The following is a 12509-nucleotide window of genomic DNA, read 5'->3' on the forward strand; positions in this document are numbered from 1 at the left end:
TTTTTCCTTCCTTCAATTTTATCTTTATTTCTTTTCCATTTTCATTCATCTCATTTTCTTTTTTATTTATAGAAGTTCATCACATATATCATTCACTTTATAGTTAAAGACCTTTATTCTATTTACACAGAGCTTGTATGTGCAGGTATGCCCACAGTTGAACGTCGTCTAAATAACAAGACAGTGTCCTACATTGAAACGACACTAGACTCACTAACTTCACAGCTCAACCAAAGCGACATGGATCAGATCCTCATAATCGTTCTTTTGGCTGATGAACAGAGACCCCCAAGAGAGAAAATTCGGGCCATGCTATCAAATAGATACCGCAAGTTAATCGACAGGAACTTCCTGCATTTGATTGAGGCGCCGAGCAATTACTACCCGCCGCTAACCGGTTTACCGCGGAACTTCGGTGACACGCCAAAACGAGTTCACTGGCGTTCAAAGCAAGCCATGGATTTCGTATTCCTGATGCAGTACTGCAGTGGACTTGCGGAGAACTTCCTGGTACTTGAGGATGATCTCAAAACCGATGGAAATTTTCTTAGCGCTATCAAGAACTGTCTCAACCTTCATAAGGGATTAGATTGGGTTCATCTTCGATTCAGCATTTGGATGTCTTTTGGGAAGTTCTACAGAGAAAGTGCCTTAACCAATCTGGCAAGATATTTGAGAATGCTATATTTTGAATCCCCTTGGGATCTTTTAGTAGACAAGTATCACAAAAGGCTTCGGCCTGATGACATGGCGTATTACTGCGGCCAAGTATTTAAACATATAGGAAATCATTCATCATCAAGAAATACAGAAAGCTAAATACATAAATGTTAAATCATTAGAATTTTTGTTTGGGTCCAATATAGTGGACCGTCTTTGTACATTTGTATCTCCAAAAATATAAGGTGCCGTGACATATCGGCTTTACATGAATGTGAAAGGAAATAAAATTCCTTTATGTTTGTAACCTGCTACTTATGGAGCTATTTAACAGTGGTTTAACTTATGAATAAAAAACAACAGATCTAGGCCCTTCAGTGTTATTTTTCCGGTGCTCCCCCTTTACCAACCCCCTAGGATTTCAGTGGGATTCAGAAAAATAACCCCTAACACCCCCTTTGGGTAAAAACTTTCGTAGCCTATCTCCAATATCTTCCCTCCTTCCTGCTCTCCAGACCCCCCTCCCCCCCTCCCTCCGGGTATCTTATGAACACTCCTTCAGCCAGCTTACGAAACAAAAAACAACAGTAAAATAGTTATATTGTAGCTTTCTTCAATATATTTTATTTAATACAATAGAGACCAGCTCTAACATTTGAAAAACATTGGATCATGCATGCCTCTCTCTATGATTATAATGTCAAAATGCAACGTATAAACATTATGTGATTTGGTTTGAAATTCTTTTAGAATTGACCTTGCCTGAATATTGATTGAGCTAAGTAGCGATGCGCCACTTTTCCCGCCATTTATGACAAATCTTTGTAAAGATAATTCCCTCGAATTGCACTGCGCACCCCTTCTGCGCATAGTGGCGCGCGCTGTTTGTTCGGTTTTTCCGGTATTAAGTGCGCGCGCGCCACAGTTAAAAAAGAAAACAAAGCGAAAGGCGCGCGTGTTTACTTAAAAACGCTTTGACAGAAGAGCGAGGTCGGTTACCCCCATTTTTTACACTTTTTAAAAGCTCTTAACTTCAATATTGTTTCTGCCAAGTTTTAAAAAAACTGGATAGTAGAACTTTTTCAAGGGAATTACCTTGAAGCGCATTCTGTTAAGTCGGCTCGGAATTGGGCATGGTAACAAATCCATGAGTCAGGGTATGACATTGAGGAAAGGGTGTGGAAGGTGTTGTGCTGGATGAAGTCGATAGGTTTATGGTTGTTACACGAATTAAACGAAATTGGTTGCAACCTCCGCAACCCTACACATAGAATTGCCACCAACATGACAGTTTACTAACATGGATATCATTATAACTTTATGATTACAATGCCTGAATGGCACTTGGTATGTATATGCATACGTTGTGAAATAACGTTTAGCCTTTTTTATTAGTTATTTTTTATTAATGATCACATTTTAAAGGACAAAAACGCATTTGGCATTAACCTTGACCAAGCGGTCTTTGTGCGTATTTCTTGCGCATGAAGGTTTTTTTTTGCGGCTGTATAAAGAAGTTGGAAAAGCTGGATCCTTGAGCAAAGGGAGATTTAAACGAAGTACAAAATAGCAAAAATAATGCAATATGAATTGATATACCAATATATGTATGTACAATTACAAAAATAATATAACAAAAATTTGTAGAAGCATACCCTAAGGGTTAATTTAAATGCTCTTTTACCTCAGATCCGATATTTCAAGTGGAAAATGTCAGCAGAATGATGCTTGAATAAATATAAGATGGGGCTTTTGAAGCATCAGAAGGGAGCTTCAGTCTCAGATAACTAATCAACCGACTATCCATTTTCTCTATATAATCATCCACTACCTACCAACACTTCCTATTTGCTGTGATCATAAGGTCTAGATTGAACGCCGTGCCAGAGTCGCATTATAATGCCGTTCTAGAAAAGTTTGACAGATAATGTGACACTAGCACGCCGTTCATTGCGCTCATTAATTTAATTGAGAGCCTTGACCCCACGTTTACTGTGTATTCGCCCTATGGTCGGACCTCAACCAACCCAGAAAAGTGCGACTATCTAAGCTTAGGCGACGTTAAAACTAATTAAACTGACTATCGATCAATTCTAAACTGATACAGTTCATTATATAAATATAGTTATCGACTACCAGTGTGTTTTCATACGCTAATAAAGCCACCCATGGGTGCGGGTTCTAGCTATGCGTGAGGTTTCACAAATGAAATCATTACAAAAGGTTTGGCTACATAAGATTGGTTGCATGGTTAAGCTAGGCAATACAAGAGCCAGTAAGTGAGGTTTACAGTGGCTACACTAATACACTAAACATTTCTTGGCCTTTTGTGGTCATCTTTTGATCATCGCTTATACTAAGGTCATAATTACTGCACTATAACCAATATGGTTAATAAATTTACAGTGGTTTTTTTTTCAACGTTTGTGTCTTACCAGACCAATAAACTTCTCTTCATAATTTAGGAACTTTGCAGACAAGATATCGTAGAATTGCATTTCAAGCCGGCAATACAGACCTTGGCGCCTTTGCAAACTTGCAGCAAGAGTATCATTGCCTTTTCCTCGAGCTGTCAAGCCTGACATAATTCCAGACATAGAAGCTAAAACTCAACTTAAAGGCTGCCCAGCCTTTAAGCATGCGCTTATTAAGCATTCGCTGATAACTTACACCCTCGTTTCTTCAGTTGCTCAAGATTTATGGGCTTTACCGCTGTCCGGTATAACTCCTTTCATCTGCAGAGTCTCTTTATAATGTGTATGCAAATGAGTTTGCAGGCTTCCTGATTGGGAGAAAGCCTTTGAGCATTGCCAACACTTGTAGGGCTTCTCACCTGAAATAATAAGAGCATAGTTTCAATAGTGTGTCAATCAATTACTGTGATTCTCGCATTTTAATTGGGTAACTTTTTTTAAAACTTTGTATTGGTGGGCACGGTAGCGCGCGTCGCACTATATATACTTTGTATTGGTGGCCACGGTAGCGCGCGTCACACTATAACACTTTGTATTGGTGGTCACGGTAGCGCGCGTCGCACTATATATACTTTGTATTGGTGGCCACGGTAGCGCGCGTCACACTATAACACTTTGTATTGGTGGTCACGGTAGCGCGCGTCGCACTATATATACTTTGTATTGGTGGCCACGGTAGCGCGTCACACTATAACACTTTGTATTGGTGGTCACGGTAGCGCGTGTCGCACTATATAAACTTTGTATTGGTGGCCACCCTAGCGCGCGTCACACTATAACACTTTGTATTGGTGGCCACGGTAGCGCGTCGCACTATATATACTTTGTATTGGTGGTCACGGTAGCGCGCGTCACACTATAACACTTTGTATTGGTGGTCACGGTAGCGCGCGTCGCACTATATATACTTTGTATTGGTGGACACGGTAGCGCGTCACACTATAACACTTTGTATTGGTGGTCACGGTAGCGCGTGTCGCACTATATAAACTTTGTATTGGTGGCCACCCTAGCGCGCGTCACACTATAACACTTTGTATTGGTGGCCACGGTAGCGCGTCGCACTATATATACTTTTAAGTAGTAGTGTTTGGTGCAGATTACTGTAAGATGATTGTTCTTCACCGTTGTACGATGACGACCCTTACCCGTATGTGTGCGCATGTGACGCTTTAGATCTGTTGAACGCGCGAAAGCACGAGAACATTCCTTGCACTTGTATGGTTTTTCCCCGGTGTGATTTCGCAGATGTCGTTGTAGGTCAGTGGAGCGCACGAATGCACGTGAACACTGCGTGCATTTGTATGGACTTTCACCTGTATCAACCGACAAAAATCCATGGATTAGTAATGACTAACTACAGTTCGCACTAAGGTGGTAATTTGTTATAGCATCCACATAGTCCATTTTGTTTCGCCCTTCTTAGAATTTCAAAATTACTGCCTGTGTTCGAGTCTGTCTAAAAAAAGGCAAAGAGGAATATCATTTTCTCAAACCAACATGACAACAGCTATGATTTTAATCAACGAGAGTTGAGTAATTCCTCAAGCTGGTGCACCGTTTTCCCAGTGTTACCCTGTCGTTACGTCACTGCACGCGCACCACAACAGTTACCAGGCTGCATAAAATGGATCGTCCCTTAATTAGGTGAAAAGAAGAGCTATTTAGAAAGCTTTCTCTTTGCTGATTTAGAAAGTATGGACAAGTAACGTTTGATTTGATAGCTGTAACTGCCCCATTATGCACAAACCAACGTCGACGTTCGAGGCGTCGCCTAGATGAAGGTCTAAATATAAGGCCTAAACTATATGTTGCATTACTGGTTTTTTTTATCTATTTATCTATTATCCTTTACCACGAGGTGTAGGTAGATTTTCACGATGGAAATTTTTTCTTAAACGGATAGACAAGCTGTCCATGTGACAAGCGTTGGTCTTACCAGTGTGAGACCTCATATGTCGCCGTAGATAGCACGGATATTGAAACGCCTTGCTGCAAAAGGAGCATTTCCATGTCCGTCCGGTCTTGTCCGGACAGACGTACTTGACATGGCGGTCCAGATAACTCTGGTATGCAAAAATCTTGCCACACTTGTAACAGGTAAAGCTCTCGTCATCTAAAAAAAAGATGAAATACCTTCTTTTTACCTACTTTTTATGACCTACGAATGACTTCCCAAGCTTTTATGCATGGCTGCAGAAGCATTTTATTTTTCGCTAGAACAAGAACAAGTCGCACTTACCAGGGTCCATTGTACTGAGTTTCTTCTTCAAGTACCATCGGTAAAACTTGCTCTTCTTCTCGACCTTGATGTCAAGACCTTCATTCAGGAACCTCGTGATTTCTTGCTGGGTCAGATCTGACACACGCGCTGCTTCCTTCGCTGATGTGCGATTATTTTCTAGAAATTCTCTAATTTCTCTACTGATAATCTCATCATTTCCTCTGAGAAATATAAACCACACAATTATTTAGTGCATAGACTGCTATGAGTGGTGTCATCTAGCAAATGAACTATATCCTGGATTTTTACGGAGGAATAACTTCATTTTCTTTATATCGTCCAGTTTACGCACCTGAGAACAACAGAAATAATAGCCCATAGAGTTAAAATAGTATACTCTGTATAGTCCTGTTCACAAGGCCAACATCCGTAGTCATTGCTGGGCAGTTTTTCTCCACCGACCAGAAAAAATTACTTGCAAACTAGTTTAAAGCACCTTCAAACATGGTAAGCAAACAAGCCAGAAATCCTGTTAGTTTCTTCGGCAGCATTATGACGCTGGCGCAGGAAACTTTAAAAAAAGAACTTTTTAAAAGAAATTTTTCATAGCTTTAAAGCTATTCAAAAATACCACGAAATAGCAATTAGATATATACAGTTCTTGGATCAAAAATGGGTAATTAGTTATATCTATATATATCTATATATAGATACTTATATACTACTGAATTTAAATAGGTTTTAATAAGAGCGCGAATACAAATCTCTTCTCGGTAAATTTACCGCCGTAAATCAACTTACTGCAGCATTTTCTCCAGCTCATCGTCAAGTCTTTCTAATCTTGCATTCTTCGCCTTTCCGCTTGCGGTTTCCTTAGTTTCTTCCCCAACAACATCAATAATCTTCTCCTCATCTCTCTCATCCACGTACGCCTCGCCCCCAGACTCCAGAGGCGAGTAATCATGCTCTCTCTTAACGCCAGTGCTTACATATCCAGAGCCTGCAGTATCCGTAACCTGGCTAGCGGAATCTGTACTTCTTAGAGCCGGGTTATAATCCGCACGTCTCAGGCATAATTCTGCTAATGTATGCAAACCTCGCGTGTCCAAGTTGGGATGGTAGCTGTAAGTAGGTGTGTAGACTGGCGGGGAAAGAAGGGTTATCGAGTAGTTCTGTGAAGGGGGGCTGCTTTGGATTGCTGCTACGCCTTTGATTAATAAAAAATGGTGGATATTAGCCCGCGCATTCTGGGAGAAAAAACTCATTGCCATGTGACCAATTCGTCGTTACAAATATACCAGATAGCGCCATTTTGCTAAATAAAAATAATAGTAGGTGACTAGCCCACTTTTCACGTTGTCGATAAACGTAGTTGGAACGTCAAATCAAACGTCCGCGGCGTTCTAAGTTTTCGCGTGATTAAGGTCCCAAGTTACTGCCCTTTAAAACGCTGCCCTAAATTTCGTTTGTGCTCCTTGACAAATTTGTCTAATTACTGATTAATAAGCTTCTGAATGAAGTTAAAATATAGGTGCTTATATAACCTGGTTGCCTCTTTATTGAGTTTGTATATATATATAGTTTTTATATATAGTCTTTAGGCGCATACCAAGGAGTAACCTTGGGAAGGCGAAGTCATTTATATTATATGGAAAGAGGATTCTTCAATGTGGGATAATCAACAAATCACTTTCTTGCGGTCAAGGGGGCCGCCTGCGAACTCCCACATCCTAGGTACGCGCATGGATTTTGGGCGCAAAAAGGTAAAAGTAGACATTTGTATCAATCGAGGTTTTGTTGCTGGTGAATGTGGAGGGATGATAGAATGTCTCCTTGTGTTTGAAAGAGTTAGACAATATGAGTTCAACTTCAAGAGGCTAAAGTTAGCGGATGACACCACATGGTTAGTGCTCTTTTGGAATGACGTGACTTGACAGGACTTCAGCTACACAAATTTTTCATTGAATTCAAACTCAGATATTTAGTGAATTCAAAACACAACTAGAAAAATAAATATAATGTTCGAGCTAAAAATGAGTCAACTAACATTTTGCTTTTGAGAGAATGATTGTTGAACTCCGCTCCAGAAAATTAGTAGTGTTAGAAACTATTCATCCGTAAACACTTGGATTTGACTTTGGGGTTCATAAAACACACTAAAAATATAAAGGAATGATAAATGAAATAGAAAAGACATTAAAAGTTTGCGTTTTTGATAAGTGAGCCGTTAGATATCCTAGTTTCATTTTCGTGCGAATTAGTTGAGGCAATCGCCCTTGCGATGGTTTCCTATGATTGCAGCTGGTACCGGTTTGTGGACAAGGTTTGAAATCACCTACCGGGAGAATCTTTCCTGGGTTCCAGAATCGTCTTCCTTTTTATTCCATCGCTTTCAGGGCATTCGTCACTCTCTGTTTCTATAAATCAACACAAAAAGGGATATAGTTCAAAGGGGCCCAGAGCAAAACTTGGGTACACCACATGGAAAAGAGTGAGAGGCAAGGATTGAATTATTCATATGACTGTTGACCGGGAGCAGTTGTTCTTACATGCTAACTTGCTGAAGTAATAACCGCATGAAAAAGTTTTAGGTGCAGATCTAGTGTTCGTCTAATAAAAGCAATGATTCGGTTAAAAAAAATCCTTAATACAAACTTTTGTCAGGTAGCGTTACCTAGCATGGTTAAAACTGGCTATAGTTGATGATAAAAATTAATAACCGTAAAAAATGCGCTTGCGCTATAACTGCATTTGCAATTTGGAAAGATCCTACTTGGTTTTGTTATAGAATGTTGCATGGGAAGGCGATAGAGTGAGGTGCCCCGGGAGCTTTCCAAGATGTCAGGCTAGAAAATAACATCAACACAGCCGGTGTCTAATTACACCTGACGGGTACCCACCGACATCGTGCTGATCTTCTGACACTCTGCGTTTAGCCAAGGAATTCTTCTTAATCAAAAACGACCTTGGCATAACTAATCCCTCGCAGCAGACTCCAAAAATCTTGTCGCCCCTTCCCTGGTCATAAATCCTGTGGCTGAACAATCTCGTAGAAATAGGAGATGTTAGCTGCCTAAGGTGACGCCATTATGATATCACGGACACGGCGACGCCCGCGGTCACGCCCGGACAGCGGTTCACCTTTCGCGCACGCGCACCGGCTGTCAATTTGTGTGATCGTAGGGAAATTAAACAAACCGTGCCAAAAAAAATGATCTTGGCAATTCTTGAGTAGATAAAACCAGAACCACACTCCCGTACGTTGTGATGGATTTCACGAGTTCCTTCTGGGATTCATGAGGACTGTTTCGTGCTCTGGATGGCAGGCAGGATTTATTCCTATGTGATGGGTTGGTTGTTTTCTCACCAACAGTGTGGCTTCTAGTGTTTTCAAGCTGGTCTGCCATGAATTGGATGAGTAAACAATTACATCACATCTAGGTTAGGTCATGCGCCGGATAGATATCTTCTCGTTAGAGTCATTCTTTCCCAACTTCTTTGGTTCTGTTCTTTTATGTCGATCCGGGCTCTCAAACTAACACTAAAGTTAAAGTGAAGGCGAGACACCGGCAATGATCGTCCTACACATCGAGTTTATATGAACAACCTAACAGTATAATTATAACGATAGCCACAAGATAACACATACAAGATATAGGTTTTGAAAATTGAATTTTTCAGAGGCTTACACCGTATATCTCGTGTTTTGAGTTGAACAGCAACATCAAGAAAATAAAATAAAAATACACACATAAATTTCTATGACAGCAAGAACAAAAATGGAAGACATGGCATTTTGTAAAATACCACTATCTACCGAGCCGATACTAAAGCTTGCAAGAAGATAAAACGGCTGCTTTCCAAAAAACATCAATTCAATACTCATCCGTTTTCGAGACTTGTGGAGCCAAATTCAAGGCAGTGATTGGATTTTACAATTTAATCTTGTATTTAGAAGTTAAATAAAAGAGGCATTCTATTCTTCTAAAAAACTTAACGACATAAAAAGAATGAATAAAAGGCTGCATGAAAGGTGCACTGTAAGGGAGTGAAAGGAGTGTAACTGCAATGAGACCACTGCTGCAACGATGAGCTATAACATTACTGTTTTTTTCATTTTATTTTTTTTATTCTTTTCGTGAAGCGAGAGTGAACAGCTATAGTATCCAGGGTAATTTAGTGGATGCAGGATGATTCCTTACAGCTTTGTGCTTACAGCTCCTTCAATCTGAGGCCTTGTGCAATGACCCTGGTTGTATGGCTCAACCTAAATGGCAGGTATACAGAATAAACACTCATCGAATCAATGATCATATCTGTATATGAAAAAAAAAAAAGAAAAAGCGCTACCTCTAATTTCTAAAGGGGCAAAATTTATCAAATCGTCGTCCAACACAAAAAAATGCTTGTATTGTTCGTCGAAGTTTTCTCTTCTTTCTTGCTCAAAAAAGGTAAGCTTTCAGCCCCTTTCAGGTTCATGTATTTTACATGGACACAAATGATGTTTGTTGTCCTATTCTTGAAAATACAACTGCAAAAATAACAAATCCCTTGTTGGAAGCAATTTATTACAGTGCAATATTGCAATCTGAAACGTGCAAATGCAACACGACACCTAAATTTGACAACAGCGCATAAGTTTGGAAAGACAAAATGTAGGATGACCCTTTATTAACGTTTAAAGGTTGCTTTGGTTTTCTTTTTTTATTATTGTAAATTACCGTTACTCCCCTAAGATATGATGTTAGTCTCTTGAAGTCTGTGATTGTATTTTATCAATCGACCACCTGTCCTTTTTCTAACTCCGGATCCCACGACCTTTCTCATATTACACATCCATTGGATGGTAATCTTAAGTAAGGAATTTCCAAGGATAGCTATTTTAAATATCATATTTTAAAAATATTTTGCAAAAGACAAATTTCTCAATGCACATTGCTGCTTAATAAGCGTAACATTATTACTGGATTTTGTAATTATTGGGCTGCCGCTAATTACAGCTAGAAGAAGGCTTGGAAAAGACGAACCCTTGAAACGATTCTATTTCATGAACTATTTTATTCATATTTTTAGATCCCTTTTAAGTAAATGAATCAAAATTGCTACTATTGAAATTGTTCTACATTTTTACTACGGTTTTCCGTCATCATTTAAACAGTTGCCGCTTTTCAGGATATTGACCTCAGCTTTATACTAATTCCAAGGTACCTGAAGCGTGCGTTCAGGCATGTATTCACTAAGCGAGTATTTGGGAACAAACACAATAAGCAGCATACAAAAATGAATGCAACACTTTCTGGTCAGTTCTTTTATCCATAACTAACTTCTCGGGTACAGTGAATGAAGGTCAAAGAAGCCTGATGCGCAAATAATAACAAGCTTAATGTTACGGGTCATGAGATACGGGTCAGGGTCTACATGACATGGTTGACTCAGTTGACCGCCTGCCCTCAGAAGAAGTGCTTGGTACGTCCCACAAAATTTGCATCTTTGAATTGATACTTGTGCGATAAAGAATTACGATAAGTCGATTGTTATTTATTACAGCAAGAAAATTGCCACCTACCACTAATTATCGACGAAATCTGGTATACTTCCCTTTTTATTTAGAAGCTTGATTTGAACAACGACGGTAATGGTTGCTTTTCTGATAAGTTAACAGGGAGTGTTTTATGGAGTTTGAGCTTGGTTTGAAGACTGAAACTAAAGCTTAGCACTAAGGCTGGTCCAAGGCAGATGACCCGCATGATTTTGACCTCATTGACCTCGTTGGGTTCATAAATCGGTGAGCTAGTTTTTTTGTTGGAATGAACAGGCGACAATACAGCGTTTATTACTCACCCTAGCCTAATGAAAATCAGGGGTTTGTTATGTCTTGTAAAAAAAAAAGATCGAAGATTGTCAATTTATTGTCATAGAGGAGACTTAAAAAATGTGGCTCTTCAAACGGCTTAGCTTGACTGAGCAGTTTCTGTTAGGTCGGAAGCAGAGACCATGACCTGGTGCGTTGGTGATATTGTCCGCTTAAGAGACGAGCTGTTAAACTTCAGTAATTGTAGACAATTGACAAGGATTAAAGACTGGTTCAAAGAAGTTTTTCTGACATCTTTTCATTCGTTTGATTTTTCTCGTCTTAACCACCTGCTGATTTATGAGCCATAACTGTAAAACCACCCGTATCATCACAAAAAGACACTGAAAGCACGCATGCGCTTCAAGGTAAGCCGCTGACAAAAACAATTAATCTAAACATTCAACAGCCGCTGTAAACCAATCCTTGCTGGCTGATACTATAACACTAAGTTATACGGTCTAGGATGCCTTGCTTGCTTAGAAAATTGAAGAATAATGTGTAAATATGATTCCTCGTCATATGGCGGCTTATGGACGCTGGCTTCATGTGTCTTTCTTGTGCCTTGTTGGATTCGCTGCGCTCTCACTTATATTTCTTATCAAACAAGGTGAGAAATCTCTCAATGTCAAGTGAGATAGAGCTGTTTTATTTATTTGTAATATCAGACATAGTATCAGAGTTAGTAGAAAAGTCTCCTCAACTAACTCTGATAGTGTTAGATAAACAGCGCTATTCATCACATTTATAGCTGTGCTAAGCAAGAGTGTCATTAAGATGGGATGGGAGGATATTTCATGGCTGCTTCTTGACCCTTTGTTGTGCTGATCTTTTCAAAAGGAGCGCTTTGGTGCAGCTATCTGTAAGTGGCTATAAAAGGTGAACTAGAAAGATGTCTCTTTAGATTTTCGCTACTTTTTCTAGTTAAAATATAAATGGTGTAGAAGGTACACTACGGAATATAAGATTCACACATTTTAAAAAAAAATTGGAAATAAAGCAAATGGGATTAGATCAATTTACAAACTAGTTAATACACATTTACGAAAGGACTTGTAAGAAACCGTATAAGAAAAAAAGGGCACTGTATAATTTCATAGCGTGAAGTTTGCTCCCGTCGTCAATTTTGCATGTCAAGATACCAGACGTATTTCATTGACCTAGTATAAAGGTGTCAAGGTGGTTACGTAACGCACGTCACACTTGTGAAATAATCTACTAGAAAAAAAGCCAAAAAGAATTAACCTGAACAATAAAGAAACTGACGGCAGTCTATTTCTGCAATGGCTCTCCTGGGCAA

General features: G+C 39.4%; 2 protein-coding genes across 10 annotated transcripts in view; one reads left to right on the top strand and one right to left on the bottom strand.

The window, feature by feature from the left end:
• Positions 1-12509, top strand: part of LOC116621512 (alpha-1,3-mannosyl-glycoprotein 4-beta-N-acetylglucosaminyltransferase C) — a 22457-nt gene that overhangs the window by 7254 nt on the left and 2694 nt on the right. For 3 of the 9 annotated variants that reach the window (XM_048732092.1, XM_048732091.1, XM_048732093.1), the window contains one exon: positions 146-1029. The exons of 3 other annotated variants lie outside the window; for them this stretch is intronic. In XM_048732092.1, the coding sequence (XP_048588049.1) occupies positions 146-819 (674 nt within the window). In that variant the 3' untranslated portion in view covers positions 820-1029. Of the gene's footprint in view, positions 1-130; positions 1030-8887; positions 9810-10599; positions 11820-12509 lie in introns of those variants that run through there. 3 more of the 9 variants (XM_048732090.1, XM_048732089.1, XM_032387322.2) reach the window with 3 other exon arrangements.
• Positions 1257-8728, bottom strand: LOC5517249 (zinc finger protein 184). The gene is made up of 7 exons (XM_001637272.3): positions 8259-8728; positions 7698-7775; positions 6160-6565; positions 5377-5579; positions 5074-5250; positions 4283-4450; positions 1257-3493 (listed from the first exon to the last, which is right to left on the bottom strand). The coding sequence occupies exons 1-7, from the start codon at positions 8329-8331 to the stop codon at positions 3351-3353; spliced, it is 1248 nt and encodes a 415-aa protein (XP_001637322.2). The 5' UTR covers positions 8332-8728; the 3' UTR covers positions 1257-3350.

The sequence above is a fragment of the Nematostella vectensis genome, chromosome 9 (assembly GCF_932526225.1).
Source record: "Nematostella vectensis chromosome 9, jaNemVect1.1, whole genome shotgun sequence".
In the NCBI taxonomy this organism is placed as follows: Eukaryota; Metazoa; Cnidaria; class Anthozoa; order Actiniaria; family Edwardsiidae; genus Nematostella; species Nematostella vectensis.

Coding starts and splice junctions, on each gene's coding strand:
- LOC5517249 (XM_001637272.3), bottom strand. CDS start 8,331: ATGCCAAGGTCGTTTTTGATTAAGAAGAATTCCTTGGCTAAACGCAGA. Junction 5,580..6,159: donor GAGCTGGAGAAAATGCTGCA/GTAAGTTGATTT, acceptor TATATTTCTCAG/AGGAAATGATGAGATTATCA. Junction 5,251..5,376: donor ACTCAGTACAATGGACCCTG/GTAAGTGCGACT, acceptor TCTTTTTTTTAG/ATGACGAGAGCTTTACCTGT.